This window comes from Myodes glareolus, chromosome 14 (assembly GCF_982192425.1).
Source record: "Myodes glareolus chromosome 14, mMyoGla1.1, whole genome shotgun sequence".
NCBI classification, from domain to species: domain Eukaryota; kingdom Metazoa; phylum Chordata; class Mammalia; order Rodentia; family Cricetidae; genus Myodes; species Myodes glareolus.
In genome coordinates, this window is record NC_142039.1 from 39,933,435 (window position 1) to 39,948,800 (window position 15,366).

Sequence of the window (15,366 nt, forward strand, 5' to 3'; positions counted from 1 at the left end):
GAGAAGAAAACCCGACTGACGGGCCAAAGCCAGCAGGACTCTCTTATAGGGAGTGTGCGGACCGGAGTGAAAACAGGAAGCGCAGTGGCGGGAACTGCCCGTGTCTGGGGGAGGGGCTCTCAGCGTCAATTTAACGCTACAGATTATAGACGGAAACTACTCCCACCATCCATTAAAATTTTTCTTTAGTATTATTTGTATAGGACCATGCTTACTTAACTTACGTGTATCGAACAACGGAACAGTCAGGCGCGCAGTCAATGTTTGCGAGTTTTTAAAGAGCTTTTGACCATTTTTGTTCAAAGTGATCCCTGACGTGTCGGTATAAAACACAATTTATTAGAAAATATACAGAGGCACCGGGCGATGGTGGCGCATGCCTTCAGTCCCAGCACTCGAGAGGCAGAGGCAGGCCTGGTCTACATCTACAGAGTGAGCTGCAGGACACAAGAGAAGCCCTGTCTTGGAAAACAAAAGCAGAAAATTAAAAAATAAAATAAAGAAAGAAATATAAAGAAATTCCAGGCGGCTGGAGAGATGGCTCAGAGGTTAAGAACACAGATTGCTCCATCTATGATGAGATCTGGTGTCCTTTTCTGGTTTGCAGACAGTACACTGTATACATAAATAACTCTTTCAAAGGCAAGACTTTAGAACTTAGTTTTATATTTTTTACACTGTTTGGACATAAGTATGCTTTTTAACTTTAAAGATATAGTTTAAGGTGAAGGGTCTGAAGACAAGAATAAAAATATAGAAATAGAAATATAGACACTAAAGATTAGAAGGCAGAAGTTTAGGATGTAGGAAGAAGGACACATAAAGCTGTAAACCTAAGTAAACTATCAACAACTTTCCCAGCAGATCACAGATCAATCTTCACAGGGATTACTTTCTCGGATGCCTGGGAAATCTCCATCATGTTAGCTATTTACAACTGACTTTTTTATTACAAGGCCAGAGCATCTCCCTGTAAACTGAGGGTAGTGTCTTGACTGTCCTTAACAAACAGTAGGTGTGAACTGAGTTTAACCCTTAGGAGACAGAAATATGTGACCTCTGAGTCAGACACTGTCTCTGTTATGGGAGACTGGCACTACCAGAGGAGAGGCATGACCTCAGTTTGTACTCGGGGATACCAGGAGACAGTGGATAAATAAAAGAAGGCTTTAATGAGCTCTGATAATGAAAGTTGTAAAGTATGGCAGTCAATTTACCTAAAAATAATATGAAAGACTTTTCTTCTAAGTTCTCAGTCCAAGAATCCTAATTTATTAACCTTCTAGTGTTACAAGCAGCCCCCTTTCTGACGAATTGCTAAAGATATATGTTTTCTTGCAATTAGAGACTTTCGTTGTAGTCTCTCCTAAAACATATTTCATGATGGCTGCCTAATTACTCATGGACACTAGCACTCACTCCCCTCTTTAGGGTCTCCGCTGACCAACCCAAGGGTCAGGACAAGGTTGTAAAATTCTTTGGTTCAGGGATAATGCCTGGTGCCCCTGCTATAAAAAGGAGGTTCAAAAACCAGCCGTTTGCCACAGCCTAACAAACACCATTTCTGGCTGTGGTCTCAGCTAGCTGATAAGCTTCTGTGCCCCGCGGTGTTTTATTTTTATTTTTTATTTTTAAGTTTGCTTCTGGTTTTCCTAGGATCTGGTTTCTGGAATAAAGTTTGCTTCTGGTTTATTAGACTTGGTGGTGCTCTCATCTTTGCGCGTCCCCCCTGGACCCAACAAAGGACCGAATAATTAAATGCCAAAAAATAATCTCATTCATTCAGATTACACAGCACGGAGGCGGTGGCGCCCGCCTTCGATCCCATACAGACCTCCGAGGCAGAGGCAGAAGGATCTGTCCAGCTTGGTCAGCCCTAGCTACACAGAGAACCCCGATCTCGAGAAACAAAAAACACACAAACCAAGATTTATTAGGCCGGTGTGCTTTTATCCCAGCACTCCGGAGGCAGGGCCAGACGGATGTCTAGCTCGAGGTCATGGTGAACTCAGGGATAGACAGGGCTACAACTCTGAAACCTTGTCTCGGAAGGCAACTAAAGAAAAAAAAAATCCACAGGTTCAAAATTTAAAACGTATAAGTGGCCACCTGAGTGGCTACCACGACTGTCAATACTTATATTCTTTAACCACTACGGTTGAAACGGATGTTAAGTACACAAGAAAGGATAAATAAAAGTACGAATTCGCGGGAAGTATTATGGTAAATCCCAGATGGGAAGCTGACAGGGAAAACTAGATAGACTAAATCTCAATTTGTGGTGTGTGCTTTTTTGCGTGTTTGAACAAGAGATCCGTCTGGCTTTGCTGTAGCGTACTGAGAGAAAATGCGTGCAGCATCATCACCCGGCTTTTTAAACAGGTCCACAAATATCGCAGCACCGTTCCTAGGACATAAACCGCCAACATGTTAAGTTAGAAAAAACAACAGTGAACTTGCATGTAAAAGTGTCACTGTATAAAATGTTCAGCGCTTTAAAAGACATTGTAGATGGCTCTGAAAAGAGCCTTTGAGTTTGAAATTTCCGAAAGTTCTGGTGATTTTTCACATTACTTTCCCTTGGTTTTGTGGCTGCTCTCGGTCTTCTTGGGCAGCAGCACCGCCTGGATGTTGGGCAGGACGCCGCCCTGCGCGATGGTCACGCGGCCCAGCAGCTTGTTGAGCTCCTCGTCGTTGCGGATGGCCAGCTGCAGGTGGCGTGGGATGATGCGCGTCTTCTTGTTGTCGCGGGCCGCGTTGCCAGCCAGCTCCAGGATCTCGGCCGTCAGGTACTCCAGCACGGCCGCCAGGTACACCGGGGCGCCGGCGCCCACCCGCTCCGCGTAGTTGCCCTTGCGGAGGAGACGGTGCACGCGGCCCACAGGGAACTGCAGGCCGGCCCGGGAGGAGCGGGTCTTGGCCTTGGCGCGAGCCTTGCCGCCCTGCTTGCCGCGTCCAGACATCTTGAGTAGAAAACAGCCGTTAGCAACTGTGTAGTTGAAAGTGGCAAGAGCTTGGCTCTTATAGTTTTCTCTGGGCGCGAAAAAGAACCCTTCCGATTGGCTGTCTTCTTCATTTTATTTAGACCAATGGGAAGCGTTTGTGCCATTGCGTATTTCTATTGGGCCATACTCCTGATGACATCGCCCAAATATTACCCAACCAGAAATGTGCTATTCTAAGCCTCATTTGAATAACGCCTTATAAAAAGGGAAGACAAGAACCACTCGCTGTTACAGTTCTATGCTGTGTCAATATGCCTGAACCGGTGAAGTCGGCTCCCGCCCCGAAGAAGGGCTCCAAGAAGGCCGTGACCAAGGCGCAGAAGAAGGACGGCAAGAAGCGCAAGCGCAGCCGCAAGGAGAGCTACTCGGTGTACGTGTACAAGGTGCTGAAGCAGGTCCATCCCGACACCGGCATCTCTTCCAAGGCCATGGGCATCATGAACTCGTTCGTCAACGACATCTTCGAGCGCATCGCGGGCGAGGCGTCGCGCCTGGCGCACTACAACAAGCGTTCGACCATCACGTCCCGGGAGGTCCAGACGGCCGTGCGCCTGCTGCTGCCCGGGGAGCTGGCCAAGCACGCCGTGTCCGAGGGCACCAAGGCCGTCACCAAGTACACCAGCTCCAAGTGAGCGCTCTGACTCCAACCCTAAAGGCTCTTTTCAGAGCCACCTACACTTTCAACAAAAAAAGTTGTTGCACTCGCGTCTATTTGTCGGGGACGTGTGGACGTTAAGTCCTTTTCTTTTAGCGTTCAACCAGTCTCCTGTGAGATCCTGTGGGTTTGCCGGCACCAAGTGTCTACAAGGCTCCTGCTCAGACGCTCGGTTTCTTATACTTTTCCAAAAGGTGAAGGAAAACAGAATAAGGAAAAGGCGGCAGGTTAGTTCCTGGGCGTCCGTTAGTTACTGGACCCGTGTTGAAAACTTGTTGGCTAATCTAAACAAAACTAGGGCAGTGAGTGAGGCAGCTGCGGTCTTTTTCCTTAAAGGGTTCGTTCTGGGGGCAGGAAAATCTTATTCCGGAAGAGAGAGCATAAAAATGAACATGCGAGCACTAAATATTGACCTTTGACCAGGGAATATTATAGGCGAGTGGGTTCCCATATTGATATTTTCAGAGTAAGATGTTTTATGTAGCCTCACAAACCGTAAGTATTTCAGTCAAGAAAAAGATCTATCGAGATAAGTTTTTGCTTGTTACTTAGCAAGATGCAGGTATAAACTTAACAACAACAACAACAAAGCCTTACAATTTAGGTTGGCTTAGGAATGGGAATGGAAAGACTAGCTTTAGGCCCCAGCTTTATTGCCCACTGGGGATTCGTCTGTAGAGTGATTGACTACCCTCTTAGCACATCATACACCTGGAAAGAATAGGAGAAATCAGCGGGTTTTTGGTTAGATTGTTTGTTTTTTAATGACCAGTATGTTAACGTCTCATTTTCTCCCAATTAACGACTTTTCAAGGTGTTAAAGCACATTTTTTTAATGTTTTTCTTGCTACCACCAAAGCCGCCCGTATTTCCTAAATAGTAGTTTGCTATCTAGTAGACACATTGCTTTCAATATCTATTATTCACCTAATAAACATGGTAAGATAGGAATGAGAAATCGTTAATAAGCCTGCCTGACCATTATTTTCAGCTATTGTTGGTGGCCTGTAAGTTGATTAAAGAGAAAAAGGAATCTTAAAAGAAACTTTGAAGGAGAATTTAGTAATGTCTGTTGGACTTAAGAATGTATGTATGTGTCCTTCATTCCCTGAAATTCTGTTAGAAATTTACTGCTTTTGAAAATAGTAGTGTGGTGCTGGTGCACATACCAGTTTTCGGAAAGCAGAGGCACATGAATCTGAGAGTTTGAGGCCAGCCTGGTCTACAGAGTGGGTTTCAGGAAACCAGGGCTAGACAAATCCTGACTCAAAAAAAAAAAAAAAAAAAAAAAGGAAGTTTCTTTAGGGTGGGTTTTTGTTTTTGTTTTTGCTTTTCTTTGTTTTTCCTTTTAGCAACATAGTTTGTAAATCAAAAGACTAAAAGCAATCTGATGCACAGCAAATTGCAATGCACATTCTGTTTGGTGGGAAAACAGGTACAAAACAGGTCCCTTAGTACAAAATTAGGCTAGATGACGATTTTTAAAATCCTTTATAGTCACAATGTCATTTCATTTTCTGTTTGTTTTTTGGGACAGGGTTTCTCTGGAACTTTCTTGCTCTGTAGACAGGCTGGCCTCAAACTAAAGACATGCACTTGCCTCTGCCTCTCTGTTGCTGGGATTCAAGGTGTGTACCTGTACTCTAGATCACGGGACACGTGTGCTCAGTCAATGACATCAAGAAATTGCCCGAGTTTGCAGAACTAATAAATAGAAACTCCTTTAAAAAAACAGTCTTCAGATTCAGAACACACTGCTTAAGTGATGAGTGTCTCCAAGATGCAAGACAGTATAAAGCAGGTAGTAGCACTGTGTGCCTGTGTATGTTTGTAGGGATGTAAACCGCTCTGGAAGTGATAGAGGATGCTTTCTGGCAAAAAAGGAAGGGGAAAGGTCCTTTGCAGCCACCTACTTCCCAGGCATTGGTTTGAGACTTAGGAACTATCAGTGTGTCTGCTTCCCTAAAACAAAGAGAAGTTGATAATACTCTTTTTATGTAGATGTGGGCACTTCTTTTGCTAAGAACAGAGACCTCCAGTAAGGAGGAAATCCTGTTTTACAACCAAGCCTGAAGCCAGGGTAGAAGGAAGTGAGATCTACTGGAAGATGTGGTAAGGAAAGGGAAGGGATAATATCCCGTTAAGGAGATAGATACCACTAATAGCCCTCCCTCAACAGACTCATGGATAAACCAGTCTGTCCACTGGAGTGCTACCTGGGAAATCATCACTTCCTCTTCCAGTCGCCCAGTTCTCCTTGCCCCGACACTGGGAGCATTCTGTCTCTTTAGTGAGACCCTCCACCTCACCCCTGCAGACTGCCGCTGGTGAGCCTTTCCACTTTCTTTGCTTTGTCTCTGTCTCCCCCACCTCCACCTTCTCCTAGAGGTGCCTGCTGTGGTGTTCACTGTCTCGGAAGTCAATAAAATTTCCTAGAGTTTTTTTCTGGGTCAACTTTAAAATTCTTTTATATGTGAGATCAAGAACCTGCACAGGGGACCGTAAGTTCCCTCCTGACATAAGAACACTAAATAAATTGTTTTCTTCTCCTTCCCCACCCCTTGTTTTGAGACAGTTTCTTGTTATGTAGCATGCATACTTGGGAGCAGAGCTGTCTATCACAGAAGCAAGGGCCTAAAACCTGACCTTGTCATTTCGGCTGTCTGTCATAATGATGTTCCTTCGGCATCCATTTTCACAAGCAATATGGAACAATCCAATATGTCAAGCAGACTTAATTAGGAAGCTTGTGTCTGAGAAATGCATCAGGGATACTAAAACCTACAAGAAATAATAGTGAAGAAGCTGGAGAGATAGCTCAGCAGGTAAGAGCACCTGCTGCTTTTCATAAGGGCCCACCTTCGGTTTCCAGCACCCTTGTCAGGTGTCTCACAGTCACCTATAAGTCGAGCTCTGGGGCATCCATTCAACACCCACTTCTGACGTAGGACACCTACACACATGGCACACGTTCACTCAGATACACACAAAATAAAATGGAAAATCCAATAATCAGCTGTACCAAGTAGGCTTTATTAGGATGTTGTATCTGAGGAATATAATTGAAATTCTAAAACCTAAAAGAAATTCTAGTGAAAAAGGCTGATTATTAATGAACATTTTCATAATTCTGTAATATGAGTATAACTTGACTCAGCCATAGTGAATACTGAATACACTGCAGCTTTCTGTTTCTTTATAAAAATCTGAAGTTTGGGGGGTGGCAAGGTGGCTCAATGGTTAAGACCACTGACTGTTCTTCCAGAGGACCCACATTCCATTCCCAGCACTTAATGGCAGCTAGTAACTGTAACTCCAAAGACTGATGCCCTCACACGGACCTATATCTGAGCAAAACACCAATGGGAATAAAATGAAAATAAGTTGTTAAATAAAATATAATGAGCCCATCATAAAAAACAAAATGAAAAAAACTTGGGATTTTAAGTGTGTCAACTACACACATGCACGTGTATCTAGTTAAACTTGTTGGAATTTCTACTTTATGTCATTTTACATTTGGAATCATGATTTTTTTAATATCTGAAAGCCATCAGAGAGGCTAGAAAGAGTTGAAATAATGTGTATTTTCACAAATACCATAACCAAATTCTAACTCTTTGCCCTTCATATCTGAAGAAGGAAACAGGAAAAAAATAAATTTAAATTTAAAAACAAAAACACATTTGAGGGTATACAACATCGAATTCCTCTGTGGTATTCCCTAAAATTCACTCAACAGAACTTGGAAATTTCAGTTCAGTTCAGAGTCTCAAGAGTAATGACCTGGAATCTCGGTGTTTGTATGGACAGAGATTAGGGCCTTAAAATTTCAGGTGTGTAGAAACTGTCACAGGAGGAAGAAGACAAGGAAACCTGCAGGTGTGACTAAGCAGATGACTCTAACCCTCCAAAATGTGGCCCTCATAGCTTCCTGTGCCTCTCTACGAAATGAGGCAGAAGTTACAACTTTCAGACCTTTGGTAACAAAGGGCAAGCGCCTGAAGACTCAAGGCCACAGAGGTGGTTGCCCAAGTACACAGACAAAAGTCACTTTGACCACTATGCGGTCATGGACAATTCAAATGGAAGGTGTTGCTTTAGCTGCAGTGAAGGGGTAGAGAACCATCCTGTTTTCAGGAAGCTTTATGATTCAAATAGACAAATTCTACAACAGGAAAATAAGTAGATAGTAGAGATTAAGGCAAAAAGAACGAAAGTGGAGGTACCCTACAGAGGGGTGACACCCCTCCCAGAAGCCATAGGTGTCTGAAAATAAAATCCCAAGCCAAACGTGGGGTACATCTACTTGAGTTGCCAGTCTGAGGTGTACCAGAGACTGTTCTTCCACCAAAAAAAAAAAAAAAAAAAAAACTGCTTTTGGTTGCCCACCAAAACTTCATGGTGACACCTGACTTGTACAGCCAGATATGCCCATGGCATATCTTGTCACAAATATCATGGGGAAAACCTGCCGTTTTCTGATTGGATTTGAGGCTGGCTCCACAAGAAGAAAAACATCACATGCCTCATACTTAAAATCTGGCCAAGAACCCATCATTAGGGAGCTCAGAGGCTCCAGGAGAGAACCTAAAATTATTAATTTTAATAATATTATTCAGTAAATGGACATAGGGTTAAGCTGCCCTCTAAATCCTAACTTCCTACCCATAGATTAGTGCAGCTCTCAGACCTCAGCAGAGAAGTTTCTTTGTGCAGTGGACGGGGTTAACACAGAAACTCAACGAGTTGTCAAAATACAAAGGCTGTGTGCCAGGGAAGTGCTCAGCCCCAGGTGGAACATCTCTCTTGCACATATAACTAAGACTCAGGGACCACCAGCGAAGAGGGGCAGGAAGGATGCAGTGTCTTCTGGGTACAACAGGGCGGCTACACTCAGGAACTCAGCCTGCACAGGATCTAATCCAAGGGGATTCTGAGCCCTCGCCCCTCAGGAGGTGAACAGTGGGGAGCTTCTCGGAGAGGGACAGATTTTTATTAAGGTATGACCCCTGTAGGTTAATCACACTCGAAAACATGGCCCCACACCTAGGAGCATATGGATAGTAAAGATTGGATTGATGGGTTATTTTTTAAAGTAGAGCATGCAAAATTTCGGGAGTAAGGAGGTGAAAGTGGACTTGTACAGATTCAGGCAGAGGGGTAAGGAATAAACATGACCCAAGTGCACTGTATGAAATCCTCAAAAACTAATAAAACTATTTTTAAAAGTAACGGTTTGGCCATTTTAAAACAAACAAACAAAAAGAATACTACAGGGTGTATACTGAAGTATTTTCTTAGACCAAATCATAATCCTATGCTAAATTTAAAAATAAAAATTCCACTCTTGCAGACCCAGAGCCCACAGTATTGAAACAGGTTTCATCAGGAGTCTGTAGCCTCTGAAATTCAATGATCCATGGGGAGTGTGGGGGGGGGGGGGGTAGGCAGGAATGAGAAGATGGTGGATCAGTACTATCTGGCAACACAGTGAATATTTAGATACAGTTACTGTTTGGGGCCTTCTTCTGGCTCCAATTACATATCAATCCAAAACTTGCTGATTTAAAAACCAGCATGTATCATAACCCTGGATTATTTTGTATCATAATCTGAGATTAGCATGTATCATAACTCTGGATTTTCTTGTATCATAATCCCAGATTCTGGAGTCAGTGATTAGGACAGAACACAGCTGGAATCTGGGAGACTTGAAGACTCAGGTAGAAAGAGACTTGAGCTCACATCAGATCTGCCCACGCACATCTGGCAACTGATGTTGATTGTACTGGAACCCTCAGAAGGGCAACCCACCGCTACAGAGACAGAGTCACATTTGCCATCTGATAGTTCACGTTTGAAAAAATGGGTTCCCAGGACATCTAGTTTGCAGGTGGGAAGCTTCATTTCAGGATTAAAAAAAAAATGTCATAATATGTCCTACCCTGCATCTGAAAGGATGCTTCAGTGGAAGGCACAGTTGAACAAGGATTTCACTGCCAAACAGGATTCCCCAGAAACCTTGACAAACGTTCATCAAAGATGGAAGGGCAGGACTTCAGCCTCTTTGACCTTCTTGCCTCGCCAAAAGTGAAATGTCAATTTTATGCTCCAGAGACGCAAAACACCTGCCTCGAGAGGGCAGTAGAGTTTCAGTGAAAATGACCTTTAACATCTGCAGTCAGCGGTATCTCAGGGATGAGTTGTTTCCCCAGGAAAATCTCTCAGTAGGACAAGGAACCTGCTGACCCTGGGCTGTAATGATTAGTGGTCAAGCTTTGAATCTAGGGATCTGAGTTCATATCTTGGTGGGATCATCTAGGTTTTTATTATTGAGTAATATTATACCTTGGAACTAACTTACTTAACCCTAAACCTGCCCACCACACACTTTCACAAGCAGTGTTAGTTTTATCTGTCCTTAGAAATGCGAGCTTACATGTCCAAGCAGGCCCACAGTCAGAAATAAATACTGAAGGGGGCCTCCTCAATTGCTGGAAACCATGTTTTGGTGCTGAGTGAGAAAGGGCACATTCCTGGTGTCTCCTTGTTCCTGGAAAAGAATACTCATGTGCATTTTAAAGAAATGCCTATTTTTCCCCTGTTTTAGAAAGAATGTTCACATTATTTCCCCTAGGACTGGAGAACAGTATCTGAGTATTGATAACTATCTAATGAGAAAGCAAAGCACTCTGAGAAAAATATGCGCTCTCCTCCCAGACTCTACACTGTAAGGCACAGGTGGATCAGCAGTTGGTGGGCAGGCCACTGTGCCCAGTCACAGCTGCAAGTTTCTTAGGCTGTCTCTCAGATTCCAGTTAGGGAGAGCCTCGCAACTGAAGATCGCCACAACATAAAATCACAAACTTATTTAAAACTTAATGAGATCTTTTTGTTTTTTATAAGCCTATTGCAGGACTGCGTGGTTCCGTAGTGGTAACTCTGTAGACTGCAGCATCCTGATACAATGTCAAAGACTGGACCCAGCTGACAGGTCTTTCCCCGAGTTTGTTTTAATTGTCGTTCTCATCGAGAACTCCTTCCATTCCCCAAATATTAACTCTGACCTCCCAGTCTTTTTCACTGGGATCTGCACCGGTTTCCCATTATCTGGGCTTGGGTATCCATGCCATCTGGTTCCCCTTCTCACACTGCCTCAAAGTCTAATCTTGTCTTTTAGCTCGTCTTTCCCGGAGTGGCTCGCAGCAGGAGTTCGAGACCCCCTCTGGATGTATATGATTTTGCCTGTCTGCTTTGATCACCCGAGAACCTATGGTTGCTTATGTCTGTTTGGTTGGAAGTTATTCTGCTCCTTTCTTCCCAGTTTCCTTTGCCCCTTGCCTTCGCCTCTCTCCAAGTGCAGGTCCACTCACAGAACACATGTTGGAAGATCTCTACAGCTAGGAAGGTCTCCCTGGAGCTGAATTCCAACCATGACTGTGTCAAAGGTGAAACTGAGGTCTCTACTTTCCTAGTTTTGTTTAAGAACATACCTGTGGGAAGAAAAGCTCCTCTTAGCCACCACAGCCCTCCCCGCCCCTCCACCCTGCCCCAACCCGCATTCTTGGGCACCTTCCTGGAAGTCCACTCTTAGCTGTAGAAGGATCTACCCTGGCAGAAGCCAAACCTCTGGAAGACTCTAACCATCTGTGATTAAACTGAAGTTTGGGGGGTGTTTGCTTGTGGTTTTAGCTGTGCACCCAGTCAGCAAGGGCGGAGGGCACCTGTTTCCTTCTTCGAGGTACAGGAAGTAGACAGGGCCTCTGAACTACCTCTTCCTCTTCTGGTCAGTAAGTTTCCCTGTGCGTTGGCTCTCAGCAGGAGTCTAAGGGTGGTCCTGGAGACAGCAGCAGTACAAGTTCTGATGCTGAGGTCCCGGACGCCAGATCCAACGGTGGTATACTTTTGATCACCTACTCCACAGCATCAAGGATACGTATTGGCTTTGAACTGAATTAGTGTGTTCCCGGCTGGCTGGTTACGTTCAAGGAAAGGTTCAGAGCTTTTCCCATGAGTCTGAATCCCACCCGTCTTTTCTTAAGGACCTTTTCCTTTGTCTTCAACAGGGCTTAGCAGTTGCCTTGAAGGAAAACCAAAACGGAACCCAGCTGATTTCAGTTTCATTTGTTTGCTGAGGAGCGCGTTATCTACTAGAGGTGGCAAAATGCTCGGAGCTTGCCGGTGACCTGAAAGGCCAGGCTGTCCCTAAGTCAGGGAAATTCAGTATCTGCTCAAGCCCCTGTCGCTAGACAGGCGTCTACACCACTTCAGCTTCTCAGAGCAAAGCTGGTCAAATGCAGGGGAACATGCTGAAAGTTGGACTTCAGACAATTCATCTGGCCTCTCTAAATCCCTGCGTCAACTGAAGACCAGCCACATGTTTCATCGTTGTCCACCGCAACAAGCGCCAATTCAGAACCAGTATGCAATAGCCCCTAGAAAGTACGATTGCTTTTTCCCCTATATACAGTTACCCTAGTTAAAGGGATATAGGTCCCTCTGAGGAAGGACGGGAGAAAGGCTAGCAGTAAAACTTTCATTAAATATTTTAGCAAGAGCCCCCAAGGAGACCTGGCATTTTCTCCGTTTAGGGAATTCTGGGTCTGCAAACTGCGAAGAACCGGAGTTTATTTCTGTAAGGACAGAGAGTACAAAGGCTCAGCTAGTCTTCTTAGAATGTTAAAAACTTGGGCAAGCCAATAATGGTGGCTAGGTATCCCTCACTGTGGAAACCTGAGAGGACTGTGGTTGAAAACGATGCACAGGCGACTGCCTGTGGCAAATCGTGAAGATGGAGCCTCCATGTCCAATGCTTGGGAGCTGGGGACTAGCTGAATCGGAAGCGAGGCCAGCCCGAGCTACGGGGGAGGAATTGTTGCAAAATAAGTAAATAGACACAAAATAACACTATTATTTATGAGTTGGGCGTGCTTCAGAATTACTAAAGGGAGCACACCTAGGCCTACTGGGAGTGGGATTTGAACCCACGTGAGCATCCGCCCATTGGATCTTAAGTCCAACGCCTTAACCACTCGGCCATCCCAGTGCCAGTTGGGTCCTAAGCTAAACATATTTCTCTACTAAAATTGATACACCTGTGCTGAATCGTTTTTCCTGTAGACTTTCGTTGGAATAGGATGACTATGACGGCGAGTTTTTTCTACCGTGCTTTAAGAAATCGCTCTTCGTGATCACCTCTAACACTCTAGAAAAATCTTTATTTTTCCTGGTGGTGGGGAAGGGTCAGGAAATCTCCTGCTCCACAGGGCTGAGACTACAGGAGTGTACAACCACACGCTAAGTACACCAAGGCTGACCTCAGGGTCACAGAGATCTCTCTGCCTTTACCAGTCTAATAATGTTGGCACAAGATTACGCCAGCAGGCCCTAACCAAACCCAGGGATTGAGCAAGCTAGGCAAGGAGTATATTGGGTGCTCTACAATTTGAAGTTTTACTGCCTCCTGATGCTAGGATTACAGATGTGCCACTATGAACACGGTGTCGGTCGTTTGTTTGCTTGCTTGCTTGCCTGTTTGTTTTCGAGATACATCTGCTTTATGTTGGGGGCCAGTAGCTTCCATCTTAAAGAGCTGGAAATTCAAATTTGGAAGGATCTTCTTTGAAGATTCCGTACCCAAGGAACTGAACTCAAGAAATCTCATCTGTTGATGTTCAGATCATGTCACCCCAGTACCAAGTCCGGGTAAGGGAGGCTGAGAGCATTTCCCATGTGACACTGAGAAAACCGTAGGGTCTCAAAGGCAGAGAAGAAATGGATAACAGAAGGGCGATCCCCTCGTGCTTCACTAACTGAATGGGGCACATAATAAAGTCTGAGTTTGGGGAAGGAATTATGAGGGTCAAATTTGAACCAAACCCAGACCACCCCTCTCATGCCCTCTCCATGACCCCAAGTTCCCAAAATGAGTTGAACTTCACCCTGGGTATAACTGACAAGGATAATGTCACACGGCTAACAACAGCTACTAACCACACGCCTCAACCATGCTTGTTGTATTTTTAACTACTTTAATCTTCCATTCTGTACTTCCTGTCATCATAACCAATCAAACGTCAGCTACCGCAAGACCCTCTGACAAGGAAGGCTGTGCCCCATTGGTGGTTTTCCCTATATAAACTCTAACCTGTAAATGTCCAGGGCAGCTCTCCTCCACTCTTGGCACCAAAGTGCTGGACTAAGCCCAGGCCTGAAATCAACAAACCCCTTCGTGTTTGCATCAGATACCGGCTCTGTGGTGGTCTTGTTTGGGGGTCTCATGACACGGGCGCAAGAGAATTTTATAATATACTGTATTATCATAGACCATAGCCTGTGGAGCCTGGTGGTATATAGCTGGTTAAAGTACCTTTCTGGTAAAATGGAAGAACCAGGGTTTGTGTGCCAGTGCCACATTTTCCTTTCTCTGCAGGTTTTAGGTTCTAGGCAAATTCTTATCACTGAAGGTAACTGAGATTTGTGCCTAATGAAACAGCTTGGCCATCAGTCTTCATGGCTGAGACACTTAGAAGCGGTAATGGACAGGACTAGCTAGGGACCCCCGTGACTGACTCTGCGGTATAGTGCAGAGGGTGGGGGTGAATTTGTATTTGGCTCACAAGAAATTATCAGCATTTATGTCAGAGACCTCCCACCTAGAGAATGAAAAGTGATTCGTGACGAAGCACAGAACCAACCAAGCCAAACAAACAAAAGATAGACGACAAAGAGAGACCTAAAACGTCTCGGATTGTCTCTTAGATAAGAAATTAAAAGGGTGGGGGGGGAAGGGGGTGAACCCTGTAATAAACTTTTAAAAATCATACTTAGTGAACGTGTGCGTGCATGCGTCTGTATGTGTCTGTGTGTAAAAGTGTGCAATAGCGTGTGTGCAGCAGTCAAAGCACAATGGGGCTACATATATTTCATTTGATACTGAAGCGTGTCTTTAAAGCGCTGCATTCTGCGAGCGCCTCCTCTCACTCCTCCGAAGTATTGCTGCACCAGCTGCCCGGCAGACGGGAACACAACCCCGCGTATCTTCAAACTTAAATCTTTCTTCTTTCCTCTGACAGGGTCTCACGATGCAGTTCTGGTGGCCTGGAAAGCACAATGTGGACCACCCTGCACCAGAACTCAGAGCGATTAAAGTGTGCGCGACTTCCTTGTTGGGTTTGTGAGACTGTGTCTCCTCGGCCAAGACTGATCTGCTGATCCGTGTGTAGCCCTGGCCTGACCACAACGGGGAGGCAAGCTCTTGGGTGTGTGCCACCATTCCAGGCAAGACTGGGATCACTGAACAGCTCCCCAGTGCTCACACTTCTTCTCCTAGTCATTGTGAACAGAGAACTGAACACTTTTAATTCGCTGGGCCGTGATGTTGTTCCACACCCAACAGAAAACATTGCTGAAAACAACAGATTGTTCCTCTTTGGAACAACCAACCACAAGAGTGCAAAACGAATCAAGTGGGGGTGCGAAGGCCTGTCCTTAAGGGACCCAACATATTAACACACAACAGTTTGCTGGGGAAAAAAAAAGATTTAAAAATAAGAAGAGGGCTGAAGAAATAGTTACTGATGCTCTTGGACCCACATTTAATCCCCAGAACCCACATGGTGATACGCACTGTTTGTCACTCCGGTTTCTGGGGACATGATGCCCTCTTTTGACTATTTGAGTCCTTGCAGCACGTGGTGCACG

The 15,366-nt window shown here is 44.9% G+C and overlaps 2 protein-coding genes and 1 non-coding gene across 3 annotated transcripts; 1 reads left to right on the top strand and 2 right to left on the bottom strand.

Moving 5' to 3' along the window:
* Positions 1-2,520: 2,520 nt before the first annotated feature.
* LOC125417537 (histone H2A type 1-E-like) lies at positions 2,521-2,975 on the bottom strand. The gene has a single exon (XM_048461120.3). It carries the CDS (start codon positions 2,961-2,963, stop codon positions 2,571-2,573), a length of 393 nt encoding a protein of 130 aa, XP_048317077.1. The 5' UTR covers positions 2,964-2,975; the 3' UTR covers positions 2,521-2,570.
* A 231-nt stretch (positions 2,976-3,206) lies between these two features.
* Positions 3,207-3,778, top strand: LOC125417536 (histone H2B type 1-C/E/F/G/I-like). The gene has a single exon (XM_048461119.3). The coding sequence runs from the start codon at positions 3,257-3,259 to the stop codon at positions 3,635-3,637; it is 381 nt and encodes a 126-aa protein (XP_048317076.1). The 5' UTR covers positions 3,207-3,256; the 3' UTR covers positions 3,638-3,778.
* Positions 3,779-12,626: 8,848 nt separating this feature from the next.
* Positions 12,627-12,709, bottom strand: Trnal-uaa (transfer RNA leucine (anticodon UAA)). The gene has a single exon. It is a non-coding gene; the product is annotated as a tRNA-Leu (tRNA).
* Positions 12,710-15,366: the final 2,657 nt, after the last annotated feature.

Bases quoted from the DNA above. Each gene is read 5' to 3' on its own strand.
- LOC125417536 (XM_048461119.3), top strand. From the start codon at position 3,257: ATGCCTGAACCGGTGAAGTCGGCTCCCGCCCCGAAGAAGGGCTCCAAG.
- LOC125417537 (XM_048461120.3), bottom strand. From the start codon at position 2,963: ATGTCTGGACGCGGCAAGCAGGGCGGCAAGGCTCGCGCCAAGGCCAAG.